The sequence below is a fragment of the Indicator indicator genome, chromosome 20 (genome assembly GCF_027791375.1).
Source record: "Indicator indicator isolate 239-I01 chromosome 20, UM_Iind_1.1, whole genome shotgun sequence".
NCBI classification, from domain to species: domain Eukaryota; kingdom Metazoa; phylum Chordata; class Aves; order Piciformes; family Indicatoridae; genus Indicator; species Indicator indicator.
In genome coordinates, this window is record NC_072029.1 from 298,583 (window position 1) to 325,405 (window position 26,823).

At 43.5% G+C, this 26,823-nt stretch overlaps 1 protein-coding gene across 1 annotated transcript in view; it reads right to left on the reverse strand.

Moving 5' to 3' along the window:
* DIP2C (disco interacting protein 2 homolog C) overlaps nt 1-26,823 on the reverse strand; it is a 235,832-nt gene that overhangs the window by 35,525 nt on the left and 173,484 nt on the right. Inside the window, exons 12-23 of the mRNA XM_054389931.1 lie at nt 21,177-21,300; nt 20,568-20,677; nt 19,170-19,272; nt 18,757-18,821; nt 16,324-16,417; nt 16,087-16,206; nt 15,229-15,343; nt 12,340-12,479; nt 10,683-10,819; nt 9,917-10,125; nt 9,004-9,118; nt 5,479-5,680 (exon numbers count right to left, since the gene is read on the reverse strand). Of these exons, the coding sequence (XP_054245906.1) occupies nt 5,479-5,680; nt 9,004-9,118; nt 9,917-10,125; nt 10,683-10,819; nt 12,340-12,479; nt 15,229-15,343; nt 16,087-16,206; nt 16,324-16,417; nt 18,757-18,821; nt 19,170-19,272; nt 20,568-20,677; nt 21,177-21,300 (1,534 nt within the window). The remainder of the gene's footprint in view (nt 1-5,478; nt 5,681-9,003; nt 9,119-9,916; nt 10,126-10,682; nt 10,820-12,339; nt 12,480-15,228; nt 15,344-16,086; nt 16,207-16,323; nt 16,418-18,756; nt 18,822-19,169; nt 19,273-20,567; nt 20,678-21,176; nt 21,301-26,823) is intronic.

Consider the following 26,823-nt stretch of genomic DNA (forward strand, 5'->3'; position numbering starts at 1 on the left):
GTGTTTTGATATGGGAGCCCCAGCATTGGTGGTAGGTGACAAGTCGGCCTCTCAGTTGGGGATGCTCTCAAAGGATACAGGCATAGACAGGCATCTAGGCAAGTGCATTGGTAAAGTTTCTCTGTGGGCACGCCTCCTACTGGCAGTCTCGCTGAGGTACCCCAGCAGAGATGATTTACCATGGAACCCTAAGCCTTGGACCACAATAGCTGAGGGAATCAAGCGTCTGAGAGAGTTTGCTGTGAGAGAAGTAATGTATGGAGATCATAAGACTCTGAATCCTGATGAAATTCCTGTTGGAACAGGCCTTGCCAAAAAGCTCATTAAGCTTGCTCCTCCTAATTATGCCACTATTCTGGCAAGCAGGATTGTGGCAAGAAATTATGGTGGAGTGCCTCCTACTGTTGGCCATTTCACTGACCAAATGAGGCAGTTGGAGGATAGTCTTGCACGTACTTCTTTGGTTTCAGCCATTGAAACTTTGTCTGGAGAAATGAAGAATTGCATGAAAGAGCTGAAGGAGGAACTTAAAACCTCCATATCCAACTTGATGAAGGGGGATGATTCTAATTCCTCTTCCTCCAGATGGATACAAGTTTCAGCTGTCAGAAACAGACGTGCTCCAAGAAGGCCATTCCAGAATAGGTCAAACCAAAACAGACAGCAGAGGCAATCACGTGGCAGTATCTGGATAACTCTGCGTGATCAGTTTGGTGAGAACATGAACAGATGGGATGGTCAACCAACTTCTGATCTTTTCAAGAGGTTACAGGAGCTGCAGAGGGGCAGATCCCGAGGTAGCAATACCAGGAGGGTAGCTGTCGCTTCCTCAGTTTCCCAGAACAACTCTGATAGCTCCAACAGTGATCCTAATTCTGGTGCTGGACGTTGTGCCAGCTGTACATGTGGATGTAATCCCCACCATTAGGGGTGCCCTGCCTTCCGCCAGGGGGAGGTAAGGGATAATGGAGATAACAGAATCTATTGGGATGTGTACATCCAGTGGCCTGGCACTTCAAAATTTCAGAAGTACAGGGCCTTGGTTGACACAGGAGCTCAGTGCACCATAATACCATCAAATTATCAAGGGGGAGAATCTATAACTATTCAGGGAGTCACTGGTGGATCTCAAGAGTTGTTTAAGATAGAGGTTGATATAAGCTTAACTGGGAAGCAGTGGAAGAAACATACTATTGTAACAGGTCCTAATGCACCTTGTATTTTGGGAATTGACTTTCTGAGAGAAGGGCGTTTTAAAGACCCTAAGGGTTACAAATGGGCTTTTGGAATAGCAACTGTAGAAATTGATGGAGGAAAATTGAAGTTGTCCATTAGACCTGAGCTTTCAGATGAATCTGCAGTTGTGGGACAACATGAGATAGAGGATGTAAAGCTGCCGGTTGCTTCTCAAACTGTGCATCACAGACAATACAGAACCAACCGTGACTCTTTGGTGCCCATCCAAAACTTGATTCGTCAGTTGGAGAGTCAGAAGGTCATCAGCAAAACTCATTCACCTTTCAACAGTCCAATCTGGCCTGTGAGAAAGCAGAATGGAGAGTGGCGTCTGACAGTTGATTTCCGTGCCTTGAATGAAGTAACTCCACCCATGAGTGCAGCTGTACCAGACATGATGGAACTCCAATATGAGCTGGAATCCAAGCAGGCCAAATGGTATGCTACCATAGACATTGCTAATGCTTTCTTCTCTATTCCCATAGCAGAGGAATGCAGGCCTCAGTTTGCTTTCACCTGGAGAGGCATTCAGTACACATTCAATCGTTTGCCCCAGGGGTGGATTCACAGTTCAACCATCTGCCATGCAGTGATCCATGATGCTTTGGAGAAAGGTGGAGCTCCAGAACACATTCAGTTCATCGATGACATCATCGTCTGGGGTGAGACTGCTGAAGAAGTCTTTGAGAAAGGTAATAAAATCCTTGACATTCTCTTGCAAGCTGGTTTCGCTATCAAGCAAGACAAGGTAAAAGGACCTGCCAGGGAAATCCAGTTTCTGGGAGTGCGGTGGCAAGATGGTCGCCGTCACATCCCAATGGATGTGATAAACAGAGTCTCCACCATGGCAAATCCCATCAACAAGAAAGAAACTCTGCGTTTCTTAGGCATAGTGGGATTTTGGAGACTGCACATTCCTGGATACAGTCAGATTGTGAAACCTCTATATGATGTGACTCGAAAGAGAAACAGTTTCCAATGGGGTCCTGAGCAACAAGCAGCCTTTGACCAGATCAAGCGAGAGGTAGTCCAAGCGATGGGTCTGGGACCTGTCCGAACTGGTCCAGACATTAAGAACATTCTGTACACGGCCGCGAGTGACAATGGTCCAACCTGGTGCTTATGGCAAAGAGCTCCAGGGGAGACACGAGGACGTCCTCTTGGTTTCTGGGGTCGTGGCTACAGAGGCTCAGAGGCAAACTACACTCCAACAGAGAAAGAGATTTTAGCTGCTTATGAAGGAGTGAAAGCTGCTTCTGAAGTGATTGGAACTGAGTCACAACTTCTTCTAGCTCCTAGATTGCCAGTTCTGAATTGGATGTTCAAAGGCAAAGGTTCTTCACCACATCATGCAACAGATGCTACCTGGTCTAAGTGGATGGCTCTGATAACACAGAGAGCTCGAATGGGAAATCTCGAAAGGCCTGGTTTGGTGGAGGTGATCACAAACTGGCCAGAAGGCACAAGCTGTGCTAAACCTCCAGAGGAGAGAGTAACTCGTGCAGAGGAAGCTCCTCCTTACAGTGATCTGTCTGATGATGAAAAGAGATATGCTTTGTTCACAGACGGTTCCTGTCGTCTGGTTGGAAACAAGCGGAGATGGAAGTCTGCAGTGTGGAGCCCAACGCGCAGAGTTGCAGAAGCGAGAGATGGAGAAGGAGAATCCAGTCAATTTGCAGAGGTAAAAGCTGTCCAGCTAGCTCTTAACATAGCTGAACGTGAGAGATGGCCAAAGCTTTATCTCTACACCGACTCGTGGATGGTAGCCAATGCCTCGTGGGGTTGGCTGAAAGACTGGAAGAAGAATGGCTGGCAGAGGAAAGGAAAGCCAATCTGGGCTGCAGATCTGTGGCAAGACATTGCTGCTCGCATTGAGAGAATCCCAGTGAAAGTGAGACACATCGATGCTCACATTCCTAAGAGCAAAGCTACAGAGGAACAACAACACAACCATCAGGCAGATCTAGCTGCAAGAGTTTCCCAGGTGGACACAAACTCTGATCCTGATCCTGATCTTGACTGGAAACACCGAGGTGAGCTGTTCTTAGCTCGGTGGGCCCATGACTCGTCAGGACATCAAGGCAGAGATGCAACCTACCGATGGGCTCGTGACAGATCCATTGACATTTCCATGGATGCTATCACACAAGTCATCCATGACTGTGACATTTGTGCTGCTATTAAGCAGGCAAAGCGGATCAAGCCCTTGTGGTACGATGACCGATGGTCCAAGTACAAGTATGGTGAAGCCTGGCAGATTGACTACATCACTCTACCTCGTTCTCCATCTGGTAAGCAGTATGTGCTGACTATGGTAGAGGCAAGCACTGGATGGCTGGAAACTTATCCAGTTCCTCATGCAACTGCACGTAACACCATTCTTGGCCTGGAGAGAGAAATCCTGTGGAGACATGGAACTCCAGAGAGGATTGAGTCAGACAACGGAACTCATTTCAAGAACAATCTTGTAAAAAACTGGGCCAAAGAGCACGGCATCGAGTGGATATTCCACATTCCCTACTATGCACCAGCTGCAGGGAAGATCGAACGCTACAACGGTTTGCTGAAAACCACTCTCAAAGCCATGGGGGGTGGATCTTTGAAAAACTGGGAGAAACATTTAGCACAAGCAACCTGGTTGGTGAATAGTAGAGGTTCAGTGAATCGAGCTGGACCTGACCAATCAGATTTGTTGCAAAAGGAAGAAGGTGACAGAGTTCCTGTTATCAGAGAAAAGAATCTGTTAGGCAAAACTGTTTGGGTATTTTCTCCTTCAGGAGAGGCCAAACCTGTCCGAGGGGTGGTTTCTGCTGAAGGTCCTGGTCACACCTATTGGGTGATGCAAGAAAATGGTGAAATTCAGTGTATTCCACAAAGAAATCTAACTTTGGCTGAGAGAGGTTAAATTCAGAGTGTTGCGCAGATACAGCATCGCACCCAAGAGGAGAGTTCATGAGATCTACAGTGCACGAACCCTGAGAGCCCTGAGTCACCTGAGAGTCCCTGTTCCTTTCTTCGCTCCATCTGCGAGGAAACAAGCTGTTTGCTGTTTTTCCTGTGATTTGACTCTTTTGAATCATCTACATCTGAAATAGCCGGAATGGACTATGGTCTTTATTCACCTAGTGTTGTAGATATTATTTTAGATTAGATAAATGATAGTAGCAGCCAATGGAATTGTTTAGAAGGGGTGGACTGTGATGGTTTGAAACTGTCTTTTTAACTTTTTCCTTGCAAAGTTCAGAACAGAGAAAGTGAAAGAATGTAAATAAGTCACTATTGGGTGTAAGAAAGCAAAATAACAATTGTTCTAAACACTTCCATTGGATAGATAGAAATGTTTAAGAACTATTACCCAAAACAAAGTAGGCATTCGGCACATTCTGCGTTCGGCAGTGGGGGCAGTTGCTGGGCTGTCTGGCTGCTGTTTCTTCTTCTCTTCTGGCTGAAGATAACACACTGACCTTGGCAGCTAAGTTAACAACTTTCTGCTTAACTAACTCTGCTTCTCTGTCCAGGGGGGTCTGGGGGGGAAGCTCCTGCGAGAGAGAGGCCCCTTTGGGAGGGTCCCCTCGGGGGGAAGCAAAGGGAGATCAATTGTGCTTTTTCTGTTGATTGTATATATTTGTGAATGTTGTGAATTTTGTATATTTGTACATATTCATTGCATTTCATTGTAGATTTTAGACTCTGCTTGTAAATACAGCTTTTCATTTGCTTCCAGACTGAGCTAGCCTGGTTATTGTTGGTGGGGGGGAATTTCAGCTCACACCGACACACTTGGTATGAATAACCCTTGGAATATTCAGCTTCTAATCCAGGCATGTCCATTCAAGTGCCTAAATCCAGAGATGTATCCAATTCATGACCACCGTTTAAGTATTTGCTCCTCCAACACTGTTACTCAGTTTCAGTGGTCCTGTTCCTCTCTATTTCTACTTAAATCTCAGCCATCAAGTAAGATGAGATTTTACATTAATCTGTTTCAGTCTCCATTCATTCTTTTTGAACATAAGTGAGCAGGAATTTGTAGGGAACTCCAGGTGTGGCCTCAGTGCCTTGTAGAATGATAAAAACGTGAAGGTACTTCTAGCTTCTGCCAAAACCAATGATGTCCTTAACACACCTGGAATATTTATCAGTGACAGCTAATGGAGCCAATTCTCACCAGCATTAACAGTACATACAGTACCATGAGTACACAGCTTTAAGTCATGGTCCCTTTGCCTTCACTCATCTTACCTGGTTGTTTTTGCCTTGGTTTAGGCAGGTTTGTGACACATGTGTGGGGACACATCAGCACATTACAAGGATGCAGTGATCCTTCCAAGAAGAGCTGCTTGGTTTCTGACAGGTGTATTCCTCCCAGTGGCGTCTTGGGAAGTGTGTTTGCTGGTACCAGCGCTAAGCAGTAGACTCCCACTTGATGAATGCTGTCAATAGCCTAAAAAAAGCAGGAAGTGGATGTTAATGAAAGGCTAATTCCTCATCATTCTAACAAGCACAAGGTGCTCTGAATTACTGCATAAACCAGCCCTGATCATCAACTGGCAATGGAAAGGCACTTCAGCAGTGTCAGTGACAAGAAGACTCTTTTCAGTGGGAACAGGTGGATGGCAATGAAATACTGACGTTACTCCTTCCAGAAGATAAAAGAGCAGACAAAAAGCTGGTGATAAATACACAAATCTATTAAGCACTGCTCCCTAGGCAGCCTTTTTAGGCACACATTAATTGCAGGTATCCTGGAGACTTATTACCAGGCTGGGCTGGCAGCCCACGTGAACCTGCACAGTGCTCAGAACTGAGGTTCAAGGATTGCTCTGGTCTGAAGTCCACCTTGCAGAGCAAAGGCAAAGGTCAGAGGCTGCACTCTCCCACCACATACCCACTGATGGCTGTAGCTCAGGCATTTTTAATTCTTGTCTAAGGTAAGAGCAGCTCCCCTGCCCGACTGCTGTGCAGGACACAAGCAAGAGTGGGAAAGGACGACATGAGGAACACCAGAAACTCACCCACCTGACCAAAGATCTGTTGGCTGAAAACCTGAAAAACAAGCATCTTTTAATCTTGTAGTAACCATGTTAACTGCCTCACAAGTGCAGAAAAATGCCTCACTTTCCAGGCAAAGGTGACTATCCCTGCACTAAAATAACTAGTTCCTTTCCTTACATTGGTAAAAGACAGCTTCAGTGAAAAATAACTTCAGACATCCATGCGGACTGAGAAACAAATTTCAGACAGCATCTCTAATGAGTAGTTAAATGTTAACAAATATAATTTACTCAATTTGCACTTTAATTTTTAACTGTGAGAGAGGTGAGCGCCTAGGCCTGTCGCCTTGAAGGCAAAAATCTATCTTCTGAGAATCAAATCATCACTTACAGTCATGTGCAGACCAACAAATTACTGATTATTTCTACAGAGATTCTACACAATGCTTTGCCGCTGGCAGCTGTTTGATTAATTGCTGTTGATTTTGATCGCAAAATTTCCTAAAAAGGAATAATAAAGCAGTTACTTATTTTACAGACATTGCAGTTTTAGTAGTGGTAGGTCTCATGGTAGTGGTGCAAGACCTTGCTGCTGGGCTAGATACCTTACGTGAAAGAGCAGTACCAGTGAGACACACAGCAGCCAACACACAACGTCCCCTGTTTCTGGCACTATCTAATCACGATGATGTCTGGAGGTTCTGCCAAGCAGTGATGAACCATGGGATCTTCACAACACCAGCTTGAAGGGAAATGGCTACAGGGCAGTGCAGGGCAGGGCTGGCCCAGGGCAGCATGCACAGGGTCTCACAAACATCATCAGCCATGAGTAGCAATTTGGTTGAGTTTAGTATCATGAATGTCACTAAGAGTCATGACACAAGGGTGATGTTGTTACATTGCTCATTGCTAGCAGAAGATTCAGATACAGCTGGCTGCCACTTCTGGAGATCTGTCATTAAGACTCTGATTGGGAAGCAGGCACAAAGCATCCCATGTGTTCCTGGCTTCTGCCCTCCACCTCTGCTCTCAGCCTAAGTGGAACCAGACACTTGTTGTTCACATACTGCTGCATGCCAGAGCCTCAGACTTCACACCTGGGCGCTGAAAGAAGCCACACACATGTGCAGGTTGTACAGGGACCCTGTCCTCAGGCACTGCCAGGACCTCGCCCTGCCCAGCATAGCAGTGCTGATTAGGCAGCACTGACTTGGCATGTCACTGCCACGGTGTTAGGACTCCATTCTCCTGGCTAGGATGGTTCGAGACAGGATTTCCCACACAAACGCTCAGCTGACAAAAGAGAAGTGGAAGCCCAGAATTTCCATGTTCTCTTTAGGAGACTGCTGCTTGATGAAAATGATGGGAGTGTGGGTAGGCCAAAGCCCTACGTGCTACTGGGTACTTCACAGGCTGTGTAATGGACAAGCTCAAGTTGCTAGCTTTTCCCAGTAATAATTTAGATCTATTGTAAATGTGAGATGCTCCAGCTGCATGAAACATAGCAATCTTTTAAATCAAGAGAGCAGATAAACTTGTCATGAGATGGATGGAAGCTTATTTGTTCACTTTCTTGCTGGATCCAGCAGACAGATTCTGTTTCTTATTCACTACAAAGCAATATGAATAAAAACATTTCTGAATTGTAAGAGATCTTTTTCTTTGGCTCTCGTGTAAAGTGATAAAGATGTTTGCAATACATTTTGCTGAGAGGAGTCCTTGAGGAAGGAGAGAAAGGAAGGTAGGCAAGGGAAGTGGAAGTAACAGATGATCAGGTTTAAACAGAGCTGAGACCATTTCAAAAGGTAACCACAGACAAACCTGAGAGCATTTTCACTCAACCTATGGCTTTTGAGTGAGCACAGGCTTATGGACAGAGGAGATGGAAGGTGGCTGCTATCTACAATATCTTTGTCTGTGTGTGTGTGGACATTAGAGTTGAAAAAATATATGGTGATGATATTGGTAATGGTGATGATATTGCCTTAAACTGGACTGCAATATGCAAGGAGAAGATCAGAATTTTTCAGTGTTCAGTTGTTTCTGTCTTCTGGTTAAACTGCTAGATAACAAACATCACCAGAGTGGGTGTCATCACAGTGCTTTGCATGATCCACCAGGCAGCTGGAATGGAATTCCTTGCAATAAGTGTTCTCATCTCACTGTAGATACCTAAATCTGAGCTAATCAGTCACCTCCCTTCATTTCAGTGTAGACAAATTGGCATTTTTAGGCTGTTTTTCTTTCAGTTTATTTTAGCTATCAACACAGTGCACTAAAAACACAGAATTAGCTCCTGCTAATTAAAAAAAGTAAATCTGAAGATTTAGCTCATATATGCATGGCTGCTTTTCATGAGGTCCACTCCATCACTGCCATTGACTATCTAATAAGAGACTTTGGTAGCTTCTGGCAGTAAGAGTATACTACAATCATCACGAATCATCATGAAGGAATGGATGACTATACACTAGAAACCATATGCTACTTTGGCCTTCCTATTACTTACTTCATTTCACCTCTGTTTTCTTACACCATTTTGATTAGGAAAAGGATCACACTTTGGCTACGTGCAGCCCAGACAGGAGTTGTCATTCACAAGATTCTAATTTTGTGCTTGTTGGGTGCAAGTACAACTGAAAGTGGACACAACTGAAGGTGGACTTACAATTACACAAAGACAAATGTCAGTTACCTTGGGAGGATGAAAAATCAATAAAAAGAATATAAAGCATGGGAAGAATAGCTTCTAAACATACGTAAAGAACATTACCTGGAGAACTCTACTCATCCATTGGAAGCTGTCTTCCTCTGTGGAATCTGGCCTCTGCTCAGCAACAATGACTATCCTCTCGTCGTGCAGCACGCTCACTGAAAACACTGCTATTCTGTAGAGCAGAGGGGAAAAGGGGGCTTAGTGCAGGCAGGTGGAAGAGCATCCACCTAGATCCTCTATAGCTCTCACTTTGTTATTTGTTACTCAGACAAATGCTGCATCGATTAGTATTGTATTTGGGGGGAAGGCAATAGGAACAGTTCTGGGTAACATCTGGAGGAGAAAGAGAGAGCTTTGTTCTGCACTCATGTAAATACAGGCACCACACCCAGCAGGGCTGGAGAAGTGAACATTCTTGGGATAAGGAAAGTGCTAAATCTGGGTCACAGGAAGGGTGTTGTTAGGCTGTTATGCTGGCATAAGCATCTTTGGCCCAACTTATAAGTAAACCATTGCAACATCATTTTGTGAGAGGCATGCCAGGTGATTGAGTGTGAGCACATGCTACAGCATTAGACTCCTCAGAAGTTTTTGATGTCTCCTGCTCAGTTTAAGCATATGGGGAAGGTCACACAAAGAACTGCTGTCACCTTTAAGAACTGCTATGTTAGGTATATTAGAAATATTAAATTTAGAAAGGACCCTCTTGAGTCAACACCTTCAGAATTAACCAGCAGTTCTACTGGAAACATTAATAATCGCAGTTTTGGACCTTGATATCTAAAGTCTGCCTCAACACTGTCTCAGGTTTCCCTTTGCTGTATCCTGGTTCTAGCAACATGAACAGCAACAGAGGGGAAACCACAGTGACAGATCAGGCAATGCCTTCTGAAAGCACTTCGTGTCACTTACATCTGGGCTAAGCAAAACAAATGATTTCTACATAATAGAAGCAAAGAAAGGATCAAACCTTCCCCTGTAGACAAATTTCATTGGTTCTACAGCCAGTGCTGTTGCTACGATGTCATCAGCATTATGTCTTCTTCCACTGACAACCATCAACCCATCCATTTTGCCAATGACAAAGACAAGTCCCCCTGGGCCTATAAAGCCCAGTAGTCCAGTCCTTATAAAAGGGTATTCAGTGATAGGGCCACCAGAATTGGTCATAGGAAACACCTGTAAGACAGAGAAGCACAGCTCAATTCTAGACTGCAGAGTATTCAGGCATGGTTTCTCAGATGGCTTTTCTGGAATGAAGTCAGTCAGTCACCAGTGATGCTCATGGCCATAAAGGGAATGTCAGGAAACCCTCAGACTAGTCTGTGCCATTTTCAGTACCTGAGCAGGAACCAGTTCAATCCCACTGTGCTTACCAAATACATTTTCCCTAACCATGGCTCTGGGAATTATTTAGCTAGCCCATAGACTTGTACAGTATCACCTTTTTAATTCTTCCTGCTTTCCTTGTGATTGCTGCAGCCCCTGATATTCTTTCAAAATTGAAGTAAAAGCTCTTCAGAGCCACAACTAAACCCACATAAAGGTCTACTATTTCACTTAATGAAACAGCCTTCAGTGCAGATTATTTGGCTAGAATACAGGTCCCAAGCCACAGGCACTGATTATTACTGCTATTCTATATTATTACTGGCAGTACTTTATGTCAAATATGATCTCAAAATAGAAAAAGTTTAAAAGGAAGGATTTTATACAGCATTTTTAGGTCAGCTTACCTCAAAAGTATTTTTGGTCATGCCTGAGAGTCCATAATATGATGTACCCGTTGCAATAGCACATACACAAAGTTCTCCTATTTCATCTGTTTTGCAGAGCTGAGGAATTCCATCTGGCTTCACTGAACACATTATAGCTAGAGGGAGAGTAAAGGACTTAAAAATATTATAAAAGGAACTACAGAGTAACATCAACACTGTAAGAAAGGTATCACAGTGGAGCTGACAAAATATATGCAGACTAATGTCTAACAACTGGATTCTTAAGTATTAAGGTGTTCAGCATTATCAGGTGTTCTGTTTCTATAAAGAACGTAAAGATCTTTATGCAAGCTCAGTCTTTACACTGATAACAAACCCTAATTTGCCTTGCTCTCTGAAATTTCAGGAAATCTATAATACTGCTGTGAAATGTGACTGTGTTCCCTCCTTTGCACACCAAAGCACAGATTCACTGCAGTCAGTGCATAATGAAACACCAGAATGGAGTTCTTGATGATAGCTGCACTTCTGGGGAGGGAGGCAACCAGAAACACACCTCTCACAAAGCAGCAAGTACTAACACAGAAAAGACCAAGATATTCTAGCAGCCTAGTGTGGTAGTTTTACTCAGAGTTTATCAGAGCTGAGACTCCCTCTTGCTGGTCTTAGAGGACAGTAGAGACAGCAGGAGCAAAATAGGAGGGATTTGGAAGCACTGGTCTGAGGAAGAAGCACTTCTTTCTGTCAACCATGTAAATAAGACTCAGGTATGCTGCTTTATCTATAAACTGGAGTCTGGCATGTGTAGACCTTACAGCTGCAAAGAGGGTATGATGGAGATCAGAAATTAATAAGAACATCTTCTTAAGTACAAGTGTAGAGAGTCCTGAATGATCTTTGTCTCACTCTAAGGATATGCAGCAGTGTGTACTTTTATTCAGATCATCAGACTGCAGTAAGAAGTGCAAGATAGCACACCTGTAACAACTGTTAGACAACAGCCAATCTCATCTTCCTTTAAGCTGTTCAACTTAAAATTCTGTAAGACGCATCATTACATTTGATTCCTCTGGTGCACAAGAGACATTCTCTAATGCAAAGCTACAGCAGTATCCCTTCCTAGCTTCTGTCACATCTCATCTCAGATCCAGCTCTCTTATGAAAACATCTATTTCTCATTTAAAAGCACTGCTTTCAGTTTGAATTCATCAAGGCAAACTGCTCAGTGACACCTTCTTTTTCTAATAACTGGGTGGCAGCACAATGGAAAACCATTCTGCAAGCCTACAGACAACAATCCTTAGCACAGGCTGTGAAAACTTTCACTAATAAGTCTCATCTGGGTCAGGCTTACAGATATTTATTTACAACTTCTAGATATCAGAATCCAGCTCTCATTTTCTGTACCAGTACCTCCCAGTTAAAGAATGGACGCTCTGATGTGGTGACACCTCTAACACAAGTGAAGACAGCCACTGAAGTCAACAGAGAGAAGAATCTCGGGTTTTGCAAAACATGAAGTTTTACAAGGTGATGCTTTGGGTCTAAAATGTTTTCAAGTACACATGTTCTAACCCCAAAGCTTGTTGTCTACGCAAACTATGCCCACCTATGACTTTCTACAGATGATTAGTTAAATTGATGAATCACAGTAAGTTTAAATACAGTTCCTTACCTCCTGGCATCACTAAGCCAACATCCTGGACAGTCAGAACAGAAAGCTTTTCTTCAGAGTCCACTCGAATCACTCCATAAGTGAGACCATGCATAGACAGAACTCCTCTGCCTGGTGGCTGATTGCTGTCATCTGTTGGCCTGCAATCATGGGTTATAACATCAGTGCTCCAGCAGGCAGAGGAAGAGTTTGCTTGTTCTGAACAGACCACTACTTGCAAGCACTCCTCTATCTGATAGTTTCAAAGTTCGCTTTCTTTTTTCCCCTGCTAGACCTGACAGAATCCTGGGTTTTGGACATTTCCGAGTAATCATATCTGACAGCTCTCCTGTTAAATAGCCACCCATATGTATTGAGCTGCAGAGATGAAATCTAGCATTTACCCCAAACAGCTTGCCTTTAATTTTCAGATAGATTTATAAACACTGTTTGGTTACCCAAGTAGAGGCTTCTTGCCTTGTTTAAAAGAATACTGAAAGGCAGTGAGGATAATGTGGAGGGAAACTGCACTCTAAATATTTTCAATTGATCAGTTAAACAATGCTCTACATGTTACCTGCTTTGGGGAAACCAAACCACCTGCCAGACTAGCAGCCTGACTCTGCCACACTGGGATCAATGTGAAGATCAGAATATAAGTTTGCTGTGTTTAAATCACAGATGTGAGTTCCCACTCCCAATATTTTAGTATTTAAAACTGCTGCACAGAAGATACTGGGATGTAATAGATTCACTACAAAGTACCTGTGGAAACCACAAGGACTTTACCATCTTTATTTAAGTGCATGTAATTGAATTCTTCCAATTCTAATTTACCCCCCATGGAAATGAAAACAAATTACACCTTCATCAGTCATGGTCAAAATATGTGGATGCAAGCTCTTTGCAATGCCTGTGTGTGCTCAGGTTCACTGCTGCCATGCCGTGCAGTTCTGCAGCATCAGCACAAGCTGTCTGTCAGCTTGGTTCAACACAAACCCTCCTGATGTATCAGTGGACACCATTGTACCTATGCAGAATGTGGCTTGAGCAAATGAACATTGCTGTATGGAAGCTATTGAGTCAAGGGAGCATGGCAGGGCTTTCCATGTCTGGAAGGATTCTCACACTGTCCTACATTTTAAACTGCGAGCCCAGAAGCTAAGCTGATGCTGCCTGGAGCATAGACAATTCCTCTGTGTACAGCAGCCACACTCCAGCTATTTTCAAGATGGATAAACCAGCCAATATTTAGTTAATGATTCTGCACTTTTTCCTATATAGACCATCACAACACAACTATTTTCTAATATATGACATTTCTCCTCTCCTCCGTGCTTCGAACACCAGCCAGGCTTTTGCCAATCATGCTCCTGTGAGCCTTGCAGCGACTGGCACCATCCATTTCAATTAATAGTTTGTACAAGGCATATTTCTCAAGTGACATTGCCAACAAAGAAGGATGTGGGCACACTTGAAAATGCATTAGAGCACTACAAATGGTGCTAGTAAACAAGCAGGTGTAATAAATAATAATCCCATCGTGTAAAAGGAACTTTCAGCAACATTATTCATCAGCTTCCTCTCATCCTTGCTCCCAAAACACATGTCTGCCCAAGAGAAGAAAGGCGCACACAGCTGCTCACAGCCTTCTAAGGACAGAGCCCACCTGACTGTCATTTTCTTGCATCACTCATCGCATCCAAAGACTGCTAACAAGAAGAGTGAGCACAGCCTTGAGAGACATTGGCTGCGTACAGGATGGGGGTGCCAGGGAGGGAAGCTGGAGTCATGAGGCCTGCAAGGATCATGTTGGGAGACATCTCAATAGAGTTACAATGCTGCGGACTGGGTTAACAGCTTCACCTGGGTCAGCAACAAGTGCTGTGCAATAGAAGCAGGTGTGCAGAAGGACAGAGCCAGTACTGAGGACCTGGGATGCACAGGACAGGCATTTCAGAGTGCTTCTGGCATCCTTAGTAGTCTGAGGTGGATCCTTGATTAAAACATCAGCTAACTGTGCTTGAGTCTCCTCTGGTGGGGAGCTAGTTATCCGATACTAAAAGCAAATACAGTCAGAGGAGAAGGGTGGAGGAGTGAGGGAGACAAGCACCTGACGGTAGCTGTTTGATTGGGAAGCTAATCGAACATCCAGTTACATCTCACTTGGACAGTGTGTTTTAAACGTTGTGGCAGGAAACATTTCGCTCAGTGCTATTGCAGTGCTCTACAGTTTTATACTGCCTGTTCTAACAGATGGAACAATTCTAAATGGCTGCAGAAACCTGAACTTAAGCACAAAGTCCCTGCTGTTCAAGGCACGATGTTGGGAAGACTCTGCCAATACAGACAACAGTTCTGCCATTTACTGTTTGCTACAACACTTAGGACAGCTGCATTTTGATGTTCAGGTACAGAAGGCTTAATAGTTTTATTAGAATTTATCCATTCTGTTTCTTGGCACAAATTGTCCAGACTCTAAGGGCATTTCCAGAGTATTACTGAGTGTCTAAGAATGGTTCAAAAGCACCAGTCAGCCAAAAACAACCTGGAAAATGTAATAATTTTCTTTAAACAGACTACTTTGAAGCATGCTTTTCCTTGATAGCAACTCCACTTGAATTCCCACATTTTAATTAGTTTTATGCTTACAGTGGCATTTTTCCACTGCTCTTTACAGAATTAGCTTTTGCATTTCAGACCATTTTTTTAAAATGAGATAGAATCACAGAAATGAGAACTAACTACATTATAAAGCATTCTCTACAAATTCTCTTTGTCTGTCTTGTTTGGACACACTCAAGATGAACCCCATAATGTCACTCAGAAGTGTGCATACTCAGAATTAGCCAATCTTCCCTTGCTGTCCGGATCACCACATCGCTCAATGCCCCTGAACTGACACAGTACCTTCGAATAGCCACAGTGAGAGCTTCCGGAGAACTAGCGCAGGGACAAATGACCTCCTGTCTTAGGCCTTTACTTTGGAAGACATTGAGAAATGCATCACAGGAAGAAATAGACCCTGGGGTTAAAAATGAAAAAGAGGAGAAAACCAATCTGATTTCTGAAGTGGTGCTATTCAAAGTACAAACTTACTATTGAATAAACAGACTTGCAGAAGCAAAAACTCCAGCAGGACCTGTGTGCACTGGAAAGCAGTCATAGCTGCCCCAGTGATATGCATATAGAGTTGTGCATGCACAGAGCATTGAGCATAAAGTCCTTTCACTATGCAGGAGAGCCATTACTGCCAGATTTACAATATGAATTTCATTGCAATTTTCTTTTTTAGGGTGAAGCAAATTAAAGACATACTTCAGAAACTCTAAGCAAACTACTACACACAAGCAGAACATCTGCATGCTACTGTCAGCACAAGCAGTTTGTGCTATGAATTGTTCTGAAGTGACGCAGATGTGGTTCTCTAGAGCAGCAGACATATTCCCCTCAGTCTCCTCAGTTACTTCTGCTTCTGGCTGCCACCATTTACAAGAAAGGCTCTAATCCTCTCTGTAGCTTAAGGTTATTTACTTCAGTTTGTCCCACTAAATAACACTGGATTTACTGCAACTTGCATTCTATGGACTATCAGGTTTGTTTCAGCATTAGTTGAAGAAAAACATATTTTAAAATTCCCTCATTAATTAATTTTTTCATAAATGTCATCTAGTTTGCATGAGACAAACTCTGTAGCTATTTTAGCTAGGATGTCTGAAGACAGCAAGCACTCCCTGTTCTCTGCTGGCCTGCAGCAGCAGAGCTTACATGGGTTTGCACCATCAGCCACTATCAGCATACGCAGTGAGGAGAGGTTGATGTCTCTCTGATCTCGGTGTGCCACCAATGCCCAGTGCATGTCTCTGGATTTTACACAGGCAACTTTTGCTGCAAAAAGAACAGGAAGATTACTAATACACCATATAAAAGCTGTGCAGCTCTATTACCAGTTTGCACCTTTGATTCTGACTGTTAAACACACTTTTGTATATTCTTGTTCCTTACCTTTGTATTGACAGACTTTTTGTATCCATGACAGCGGATTCACCTTCATTAAGGAGTATGGAATACTTATAACATGCATCATGTTCATGACACTCTGAAATCAAATGAGATAAATAGGTTTTATACAATAATTGTGGTAATTATTGAGATGATGTTATGGGCAGGTACAGCAATGCAAATCACTCTGCGCTTGTTTTATTGTCATAGCTGGCATTAATCTTTCCCTATCTAGCTTTCTACATTAAGATGAAACAGAGGCTCAACATGCTAGTGCTTTAATTAAGAATTAAGCATTTAGACTAATCAGATCATAACTTTGAAGTGGGGCTGAAGAAAAGGAAACCTTTTCTTCCCATTTATACTCTAAGCAATTCACTTTAAACAGAACAACTAAGCAAACACTGGATGAACGATGTCTGCATGTTTGCTGTGTAGTTCAGTGTCACCCCCAGGCCTGCTAAACTTCACGATACCTGAAGAGCCTTTACTCAAAAGGACAAGTAACAGCAATATCCTGTCTAAAGAAATCCACCTCTGTGAAGGCTCAAGATCTGCTAGTGGTAGCAGGGCACAATTTATGGAGAAGACAGTGGAGAAATTAGAGTCACAGAGATCAGTTTATTTTAACAGAAAATAAATGAATGAGTTTTTAGTTTTTCTCCAGGTGAGCTAATTCCAGTATTTTCAACATAGTCATGAAAAGTTGATGAAGTTTAGAAAAACCAGCTGAGTGAAAACAATGACAGATCCCAAACTGATCTCCCAGGTAGTGTGAGGTAGTCAATTTCTTTAGTGATTTCTCAGTGTTACTGCTATACAGTCTGTAAATGAGTCTCTGCACAACATATGTCTTCTGAGGGCAACACATCTCCACTCATAGCAGTTCAGGTTAAATACAGGTTTTGGAAAACATAGGCTTGAGAAAGGTTAAGTGTGCCAGTGGATTAGTCATCTACATACTTGTAGAACTGCAGAAGAGTTCTCCTTTCAGTCTGGCACAAGCCTAGGTACAGTAAAAGCTCTTACAGACAAGTAATGAAAAAAATGAAGTTCATACAAAGACTGACAGCAAGGAAGGCACAGAACAGCGCTGCTAAATGCTTGCTTTCAACTTCAGTGATAAAGGTGTTTTTCTTACTATGAGATACTGATGGGTATTAAACCTGAGAGACCGTTTCTGCTTCTGAAGTTCTATTATTGCCCTTTGATACTGTGGTGGTTTGAAACTGTCTTTTTAATTTTTCCTTGCAAAGTTCAGAACAGAGAAAGTGAAAGAATGTAAATAAGTCACTATTGGGTGTAAGAAAGCAAAATAACAATTGTTCTAAACACTTCCATTGGATAGATAGAAATGTTTAAGAACTATTACCCAAAACAAAGTAGGCATTCGGCACATTCTGCGTTCGGCAGTGGGGGCAGTTGCTGGGCTGTCTGGTTGCTGTTTCTTCTTCTCTTCTGGCTGAAGATAACACACTGACCTTGGCAGCTAAGTTAACAACTTTCTGCTCTAACTAAACTCTGCTTCTCTGTCCAGGGGGGTCTGGGGGGGAAGCTCCTGGGAGAGGGAGGCCCCCTTTGGGAGGGTCCCCTTGGGGGGAAGCAAAGGGAGCTTGGTTGTGTTTTTCTGTTGATTGTATATATTTGTAAGTGTTGTGAATTTTGTATATTTGTACATATTCATTGCATTTCATCTGCTTGTAAATACAGCCTTCATTTGCTTCCAGACTGGGCTAGCCTGGTTATTGTCGGTGGGGGGGGGAATTTCAGCTCACACCGACACAGATACTAAGAACAGTATCGCACTGAGTGGGAAATATATATTGGATCCCAGGGAACCATAGCATGTAGGGTCTGTACATCCTTGGACCCCCCAAAATGCTGTCAGTTCTTTAAATAATCAGTGACTAGCAAGCACTTCATGAGTCACCAAGAGCAGCAGCCCTTAAAACTGTCCACTGCCTCTCACATCAATCAAGGAAGACATCTGAAGAGCAAGCAAACAACTTCTACAGCTCCAAGTATCAGAAATGATTTAATGCTAGCAAACTCATCTGATATGAGTTATGGCAGAAAAGCTAGGCAGTGGCAATGCAGCTATGCCATTGGACCACATCCTTACAGAGGCAAGGACTAACTGAATTTGCTCCTGACAGAAAGTCTGATCTCAGAATCACACATCAGTAAGATCAGGGTACGATGGCAAGAATGTGGCCAGAGTATTTGATAGGATGCATAAAAACACATTGGCATCTTTCCTGTGCTCATTATGGGTAAGTGTACTAGCAGAAGACCATGGGTTTAGGTCATGTAGGTTTTGCTTCCAAAGCAGAAAAATTTGTATTAGAAGAAACTGTAGGACATGGCAGTTTGTGAAAGCAATAAGCATATGAGGTTAGTTTATTTTCAAATACACAAAATAAAAAACATACTTACTGTAAGAATCCCATGCCATAAGCCAACATCCTTTTTGAAATCCAATACATTCACAATTGTTTCAGCTGTCCAACAAAAACAAAAGAGTTTATTTTTTAGAACATGGCTTTAGCCCAAGGCGAACCCACTCAAAGGAAGGAAGCTTCAGAAAGGCATGATTGATAACCTCGAAGTTCTACTTCCACAGTAAGTCTCCACTGCAGGATCTGTACTGGCTAGGACAATTATTTGTATCTCTCAGAAATATAATCCAAATGTGCATATTTTCAAAATAATTAAAGCCCCAAAACTGAGTGTTTAAATCTAGGAACCCTCAGCAGAGATCTATGTAAAAGGTAAGGCAGGAGCCTGGTGAGAAGCACATTGCAATTCACACTTGATGCTAAGGAGGAAGCAAGAGACGTACTCCATACCTTCCGTGTACCCACATGCCTGGGTCAGAGCTTGGCAGTGTGTCAGCAGTGCAATCCTTGTCACAGTCACCCCAAGCACACTTCCATCTTTACATGTTTTGTACTAAAAAGAAATAGGCAGGGGAAGTCAATGTGCAGTAGTTGTCCTATTTCTGCTATTTAACAGCTATGGCATAGGTGAATGATGCACACAGGTAATGACTCTATTTTAGGAAGGCAGCAGTACTGAGGAGTTTGGGAGGCTTTTTTTTTGTTACAAGACACTGTTTTCAGCTAGGCCTTCTCTTTCTGACTGAGGTTGCCCAGGCTTGGTACCAGAAATCCACCTGCTGTTTGAGTACAGGCAATATGGAAAACTATTTCTAACAGCTGTGATCAGGACTGGATGGATTTAGCAACCAATAACCCAGCTGAATCTGCTCATGGCTCACGTTAGATTTTGTAGGCCAGCCAACAAACCTGAGCTTCTCTCTTATGTGTCTGGTACAGCATAGAAGGAGAGCTGGTCACAGCCCTTGCTGGGTGCTGTTCTAACAACCTGTACGTGCAGTCCAAAAGACACAAACTTTTTGATCAGAAGCACGTGAAAGAAGAAAGTGGCATAAATAAGAGGTAGTTCATTGCTGATGACTGCAATAATTTTTGCAACTTTGTGCAAAGTGGTAATTAAAGTAAATTGAACATTTATCTTTCTCCATGATGAAGATAATTAAGATTGAAAATGGAGGCATCTCTGCTTCTGTAGCCCAGTGTTCTGACTGTGTGAAGACAGGAAAAAACCTTTGCTCCATTCACTTGAGCTTACTCCCTTTGAATAACCATTTAGATTAAAAACTAACATCACTGAACTCAAGGTTTATAAGTCTACACAAAAGAGGCGAAAAGAATGTGGGGGGATAGCATAAAAATTAAACTTCAGAGCATAGCTAATTTTCCCTTCCTGACGCTGGTCTTTCAGGGGGAGTATGAGTCACAAAGCAGTAAGTGACAGGCAAGCATCTGAACAAGAAGTTCCTTCTCCTTCAAAGGGTTTGAAGGTTGTGATACGAAAGCCGAAGCTTCACTGTGAACTTGCTCTCTGTTCATCTCCAGGCTAGCGGGCAAGCCTGCACTGTGAATGAGACCGAGACTGGCCAAGGCAAGTTTAATGTAAGTTTGTATCAGCCACACAGGTGACATGAAAACAATAATGCTAGAAACGCTCCAAAGGCATTTTACCATTTCATTAACTTTTCTGAAATCAATGCCCAGTATCATTTATTAGAAAATGGCACTTGTTAACAGGCTAACCCAGGATGCTGTTTGCCTCTGTGACTAGTGAATGAACGATGATGTTTACCTAACCCAGAAGTGCCATCTGCAATGACTCGAGGAGAAGATGCATCTTCATTAACTCACCTCAATGTAAGCTGTGTCATTGTTTGCGTCCTTGATGTGTGGGAACCAGTCACGAGGTGGCTTGGAGAGGTGTTTAGACTCTGTGACAAACCACAGCAGCTTTGGCCAGCCTGAGGTACAAAGAACAGCCAGCTTTTGTGGAGCTTCTGCGGGACAAGTCAAAGCTCCTCTCTGCCAGAGAGTCACCATTACCTAAAGACGCTTCTTTTAAACCTCAGTACTGCATGGGAGAGGTGGTCCAGACCTGCTTTCTTAACGTGGCTGTTTGCTGCCACTCTCCTGTCAGAGGCTACTGCCCCTACCACCCAGCTATGGGACTGAATTGTATGAACACTTTTCATCTAGTACGGTCCAAAGTCTGTTGGCTCAATCCCACTGGTGGCCACAGCTGATGTCAGCAGTGCCACAGAGCCAGCAGAGGATCAGACCAGGAGCACTCACGCTGTCCAGCAGCCATGAGGTTGAAGCAGCGATGTCCAGCAGCCTGTGGCACACATAGCTGTGGCAGCTGCATGCCACAGCTGCTCCTGTGCCAAGTGTTTCTTCATGTGCCTGATCATCACTCGCTACACCCAGAGCTGTGCAATGTCCCCTGACGCCCCTGCTCACCTTTAAACTGCGGGATCTCCCCTGTGGGGCTCTTCGGCAGTCCTTTATGGCAGGCATCACTAGTCAAGGCCACAGTAACTCCACAGCTTCCAAGCAAAAAGCCTATCTGCTGGCTTCCTGCATCCTAAGAGATGACAAAATGAAAGCAATACACATAACTGAAGTGACTACAAGCTGAAAATGTTATTGTCCTTTGGCACATTATCTTGAGAGGAAAACAGTCCCTTTCCTTTAAGCACCTTATTTGATTAGCAAAACTCATTTGTGCACCTCAAAAGATATCCTCTTGTTTGTAACCACATCAATCATACAGACAACCAACGCCATCGGATGGTGCCTGCTCTCACACCTCTTCACAAAGGACAAGGAGTGGCTGGGAGGAGTGGCTGAGAGGCTGGAAGGTTCTGCCATCCAGGGGGATCTGACAGGAATCTCACAAAGTTCAACAATGGCAAATGCAAAGTCCTGCACGTAGGGAGGGACAAGGCCAGGCACCAGCATGGGCTGGGTGCTGACTGGCTGGAAAGCAGCTTTGTAGTAAAGGACCTGAGTGTCCTACTAGACACCAAGTTGAAAATGAGCCAGCAATGGCCCTTGCACAAAAAAGGCAAATGATATCCTGGGCTGTATCAGGCAAATACTGCCAGCAGGCTCAGGTGGTGATCACTTCCCTCTACTCAGCACTAGTGAGGCACATCTCAAGTGCTGAATCCAGATCTGGGCTTCTAGATACAAGACATGGAGCTACTGGAGAAAGTGCAGCAAAGAGTTGCTATGATAATTAAGCAACTGGATCATCTTTCCTGCGAGGAAAGACTAAGAGTTGGGACTGCTCAGCCTCAAGTAGACAAACATCTGAAGGAAGGGTGTAAAGAAGACCAAGCCAGGCTCTTTCCAGTGGTGCCCAGGGACAGGACCAGAGGCCATAGGCACAAACTGAAACTGAGAAGATTCCCTTCGAACATCAGGAAACAGTTTTTTACTGGGAGGGTGACTGGCACAAGTTGACCACAGATGTTTTGGAGTCTCCATCCTTGGATATATTCAAAAGCCACCTGGACACAGTCCTGTGCAATCTGCTCCAGGTGGCTCTGCTTGAGCAGATAACTTTATGAGTCCTCTGCCAATCCCAACCATTCTTGAGTCTGTGCCAGTTCTAGGAGATAATGCTAGGTATAGATGCTTCCTTCTGGAGAAAGCTTTCAACCCTTAAGATGTTCTGATGGGCAAACAGTGGTGACAGTGTCACTATTTATGCTGATCTAACCTGATCTGTCAATAACCATTTCACTGAGTAGTCACAGACACACTTCAGGAGTACTACAGAGAGTCAAGTGCCCATTAGAGAAAGCAGATTTCAGTTTAGGGAAGCATCAAGGAGATACAGGCAGTGAGGCCAAGAAGCCATGTAATGATTTGCAAGACTAGGCCATAGCTAGTCTTTAAGAGGTGCTGTGCTTTTACAGCATTATGCCAGCTTGATGTATGTCTTGTCATTACTCTTTCATGACCCTTACATCTGCCCACTAGCCTCCTCAGCCGACTAAAGCCCTAGCTGTAAAGGCACATAGAAGCATTAACCCGTTCTTCACAGCATGATTCTACAGCCTGTGGAGTCTTAAAAGATCACATTAAAATATATTTCAAGCAAGCATAAAGCATCATGGAAGCAACCAGAAATATAGAACAACTGTCTTCATCTACTGACTTACTCAAAGCAAACCTGTGTGATGGAAAGAAAACTCCAAAGCCTATCTGACTAATTTTTCATGTAGTCAAACAAAACAATCGAAAATGTAGGAGCAGTGAGATCAGAGGAAAAACAAAAGCTTACTTGTTTTCCATACCACCTTGAAATATGTTAATGGCATCAATTATTAAGAGTTTGATAGCTGAGCAAACAACGTGGGACAATTAACTGCTCTGTCAAAACTCTGCCATGTAACTCCTTCCATGCAGCACGACTGCTTTTGCTCTAGCAGAACCAGCAAGCACACAAAAGCAGGAGAAGCTGACAAAGTACTTTTCCAGGTTTTTTAAATGAAGCTTCTGCATCATCTTCTCCAATAACAAACCAGACAAGCCTGAAGAGTGCAGGAGGGATGGCTGTCCTTGGAGGTCCTGCAGAAGGAATGCCAGGAAGATGAGGGCTAGAATGCGCCATGGAGAACATCATTCCTTGGGTAAGTCATGGCCTCCAAGACTTGCTACTTCATCAGGTACAAGGGAGGTCATCAGTTTCTTGAAATACCAGATCCATACTACCATGAGCCAAAATTTCCCACGAAGTTGGTAACAGTGCAGGTATGTGTGTGAGCTCCAGCAATTAAAATCAATATTGCATGGAAATGTCATAACTGAATGCAGCAACTGCAACACTCTCGATATTAAATTAAAAAGGTGTTGTAGCTGTCTGCCCTATAGAAGATTGCTAGCAAACTGCTTCCCCACTGTAGCAAGAAACTGCCAATTCTCAAGCAATCAAATGCTACTGACTGAAGGACTTCCCAAGCAGAAATTAACCAGTCAATGCCACTAAGAATTCTAATATATGTAAGCCACTAGAAAGTGGAGACCTTAGAGTATCAGTATATAATGGCCCTGGAGGATGCATCAGGTAAGAAATGATCTGTCAAGCTCTTCTCATAGCAAAAACCCCAACAAAACAACAGGAAAAAGAAGCTGCTGCCACTGTTTGAGTGCTTTACATAGCAGAAGAAAGAACAACTCTGCTTCAGCTCAGTGCCATTACCAGCAGGTTTAGGGCCTGGCCACGCTCAGAGAGAACCATGGACAGATTCCTTTGTACAACCTGCCCACAGGTCACAGTCTCTAGCAGCAGACTGTGCTACATCAGGACAGCCTCCATCTCAAACAGCATTGAAATCTTCACCCAGTTCTTCTCTTTATAGGTTATTCTTCCCTTGTAGGGGCACCACGGCCAAACAACTATGTGATATAACACAAAGACTTTAACCATGCCTGGACAGTGTCTGGTGTGTTCTACAGACTTTCAAATCCTATGCCATGCCCTTGGTGTCCACACTAAATCCTGCCTCAGAAGGAAAAAAATGAACCAAGACATGGCAGCAGGGGTACCATGACAGACTCTCTGCTCAGCAGTGAGCTGAGGATCTCACATTATCAACACAGAAAAGCAGTCTGCTCCATCTTTCCCACTTCCAGTCTCACATCTCCGAAGCAATTATTACCGCCGCCTGCCTGCTTCTGGTGGCTTCACCCTGACTTAGAAGCCTAAAGTACTGCACAGAACAGAGATGTAAGGAAAAAGTCAACACCCCTCACCCTATGCAGGTGTCCCTGCGATACCTAGTGCCCCGCAGAAGCAACGGTTTCTAAGTACGAAGTGGTGGTAAGATACTGGACTGACAGCCAGGAGATGGAAGATCCGAAACCACCTCAAGATGAGAGTTTTATACACCTCCCAGACACCCTGCAATCTTCCCTGCACTCATGCACATAAGCACAATACTCTGTGTTGTTCCTCACACCTCAGCATGACAAGCCTAGAGCAGTGAGGACCTTGGAGAAAACTTCCAAGCCTGACAAATTCAGTTTGAGTTGAAAACACAGTTATTTGTGTGAAGCAGTCAAAGCTTCCATGTGGACCAGGATATAGTCAGGAGACTTTAAGCTATTGGCTTTTGAGCAATGTAAAGAGAATGCCTGCAATGCTGAGAATGCTTTTCTAAGTAGGAAAAGAAACCAAATCATCTGCTGCCAAAACATAATTCCGAAACAGCCATCCCCTCCCCTTAGATAAAAACCCTCTCCTGCCTGCAAAAGGAAGAGATTTCCAGGACACACTGTTTTCTCACAGTGTTGTTTTCTATTTTAGCAATTTATGTTAATCTGCTACTTTGGCAACCCCCCACTTGCCACAAACACTTTATTTTGTGAGGTTAGAAAAACCGTTATGAGACTGGTGGAGACCAGGTGAAACAACTCAACCAGCACAGTCCCAGCTGCATATGGAGCAAGACTTGCCACTGATGCTCATTGTCAAAGCCTTCACAATCCACAGCTTGAAATGTCTTGTAATGCAGGTGGAAGGCAAAAGACAGAGCTGAGGTATTGTGCTATGAGGTTTGAGCTCAGCTCATGACTTTGGAACTATCATTTTACATTTCTTGAAGGCACAGCACTCGCTGAGGTACGAAAAATGAGGTCTCTATAGCTTTACACTATGGCTGCACACACCTAGAGAGATCAAACTTTCAGACGAGGGATCTGGAAATCCTCTCTGCTGTAGGTATCCATTCAAGGTTCTCTGAAGACTTTTATTAAAGTTTCCCTATAGGTTTTCATTGGTACCTGGAGGCAAACTGTCTTCCTGCTGCAGAGAGTGATAATTCACTGTCAGGATAAAAAACCTATGTGTGGCTGCATTTCAGCTTGCTGTTAATGTTGTTTGATAATGCTGTGTGAGTGTGTGTGTGAAGCAAAGCAATGACGACCCCTTCTCAGTGAGTGAGAGTGCATGTCCTTCTCTAATAAGGAAGGAAGGAAGAGGCAGCCTGTGCAGAGGCTGCTCTGATAAGGGGTACTCCTGTCCACTTGCAGATCCCAGACTGCCTTCAAAAGGAGAATTCTGTGGTGAAGTATCGCAGCCTGAACTGATCTTGTTTTGTGTTATGATGCTGGTTTGAGCTCTGCCTGCTCTTACCTTACAAAACATCTGCTGGGACAGAACAGAACTCAGGCACAGCATCTGGAGTGGCACAGAACTGCCTGCTGGAAGCACATGTGGCATTAAACCCAACAGGGCAGGAAACAGTCTTCTGACTGAGAAAGAAATTTTTACATGCTTGCATCTCATCCCCTGCTACAAACATTCAGTGCTTGTGATAAGAGGCCACAACGATCTGTGTGGAATTGCTTTGGTTCATATGCTCACAGCATCTGATTGAACACAACTATGAATGTGCTTGGAGGACAAAAAAGTTATTTTCATATTACAACTGACTAGTTCCCCTGACCGTATCAGAGCAGACTAATAATTTTCATGGCACTCATCAAATGGAAAAAAACATTAACCTAAGCAATAGAAAGCAAAAGATTTGAAAAAACACATTTTAAAATCTTCTCATTAGGGAAATAATAAATCACGATTTGAAATAGAACTTGACATGTTGGAAACCCCCTCTCATCCACTCTGATGGCACAGTCTGTGATGTATAGTCTGCAGTTCACATCATATCACCCAATTTGTGATACTTCAGCTTCTGACAAGATGACCAGAAGTGGCAGCTCTGAAGGAAGAGCTGCTACATGCAGCACACTGTGTGCTAATGGATGGGAAACACAAAACATTTGGAAAAAGTGACACTGTTCTGAAAAACCAAAGCCTACAGTCCCAGATACAGGCATTCCAGTGCCATTAATGCAGGGGAAGAAGAAGAAACAAAAGATGCTGTTTGCTCTGTCACTACAGTGAACCCCTGACTACTGCTCCTAGAATAAAGAGCCTGGGATCTCAGGTTTTAGTTTTAGAGCTGGTTTCCCAAGTCTAAACAGCCAAAGCCATGCTGAGGCGAATGCCAGTGCCCAGGGTTTTGCTGTCCACAAGGAAACACTCTGGGAATAAAACTGAACTAGAAAATGCTGCATGGTTGCTAGGTACCCA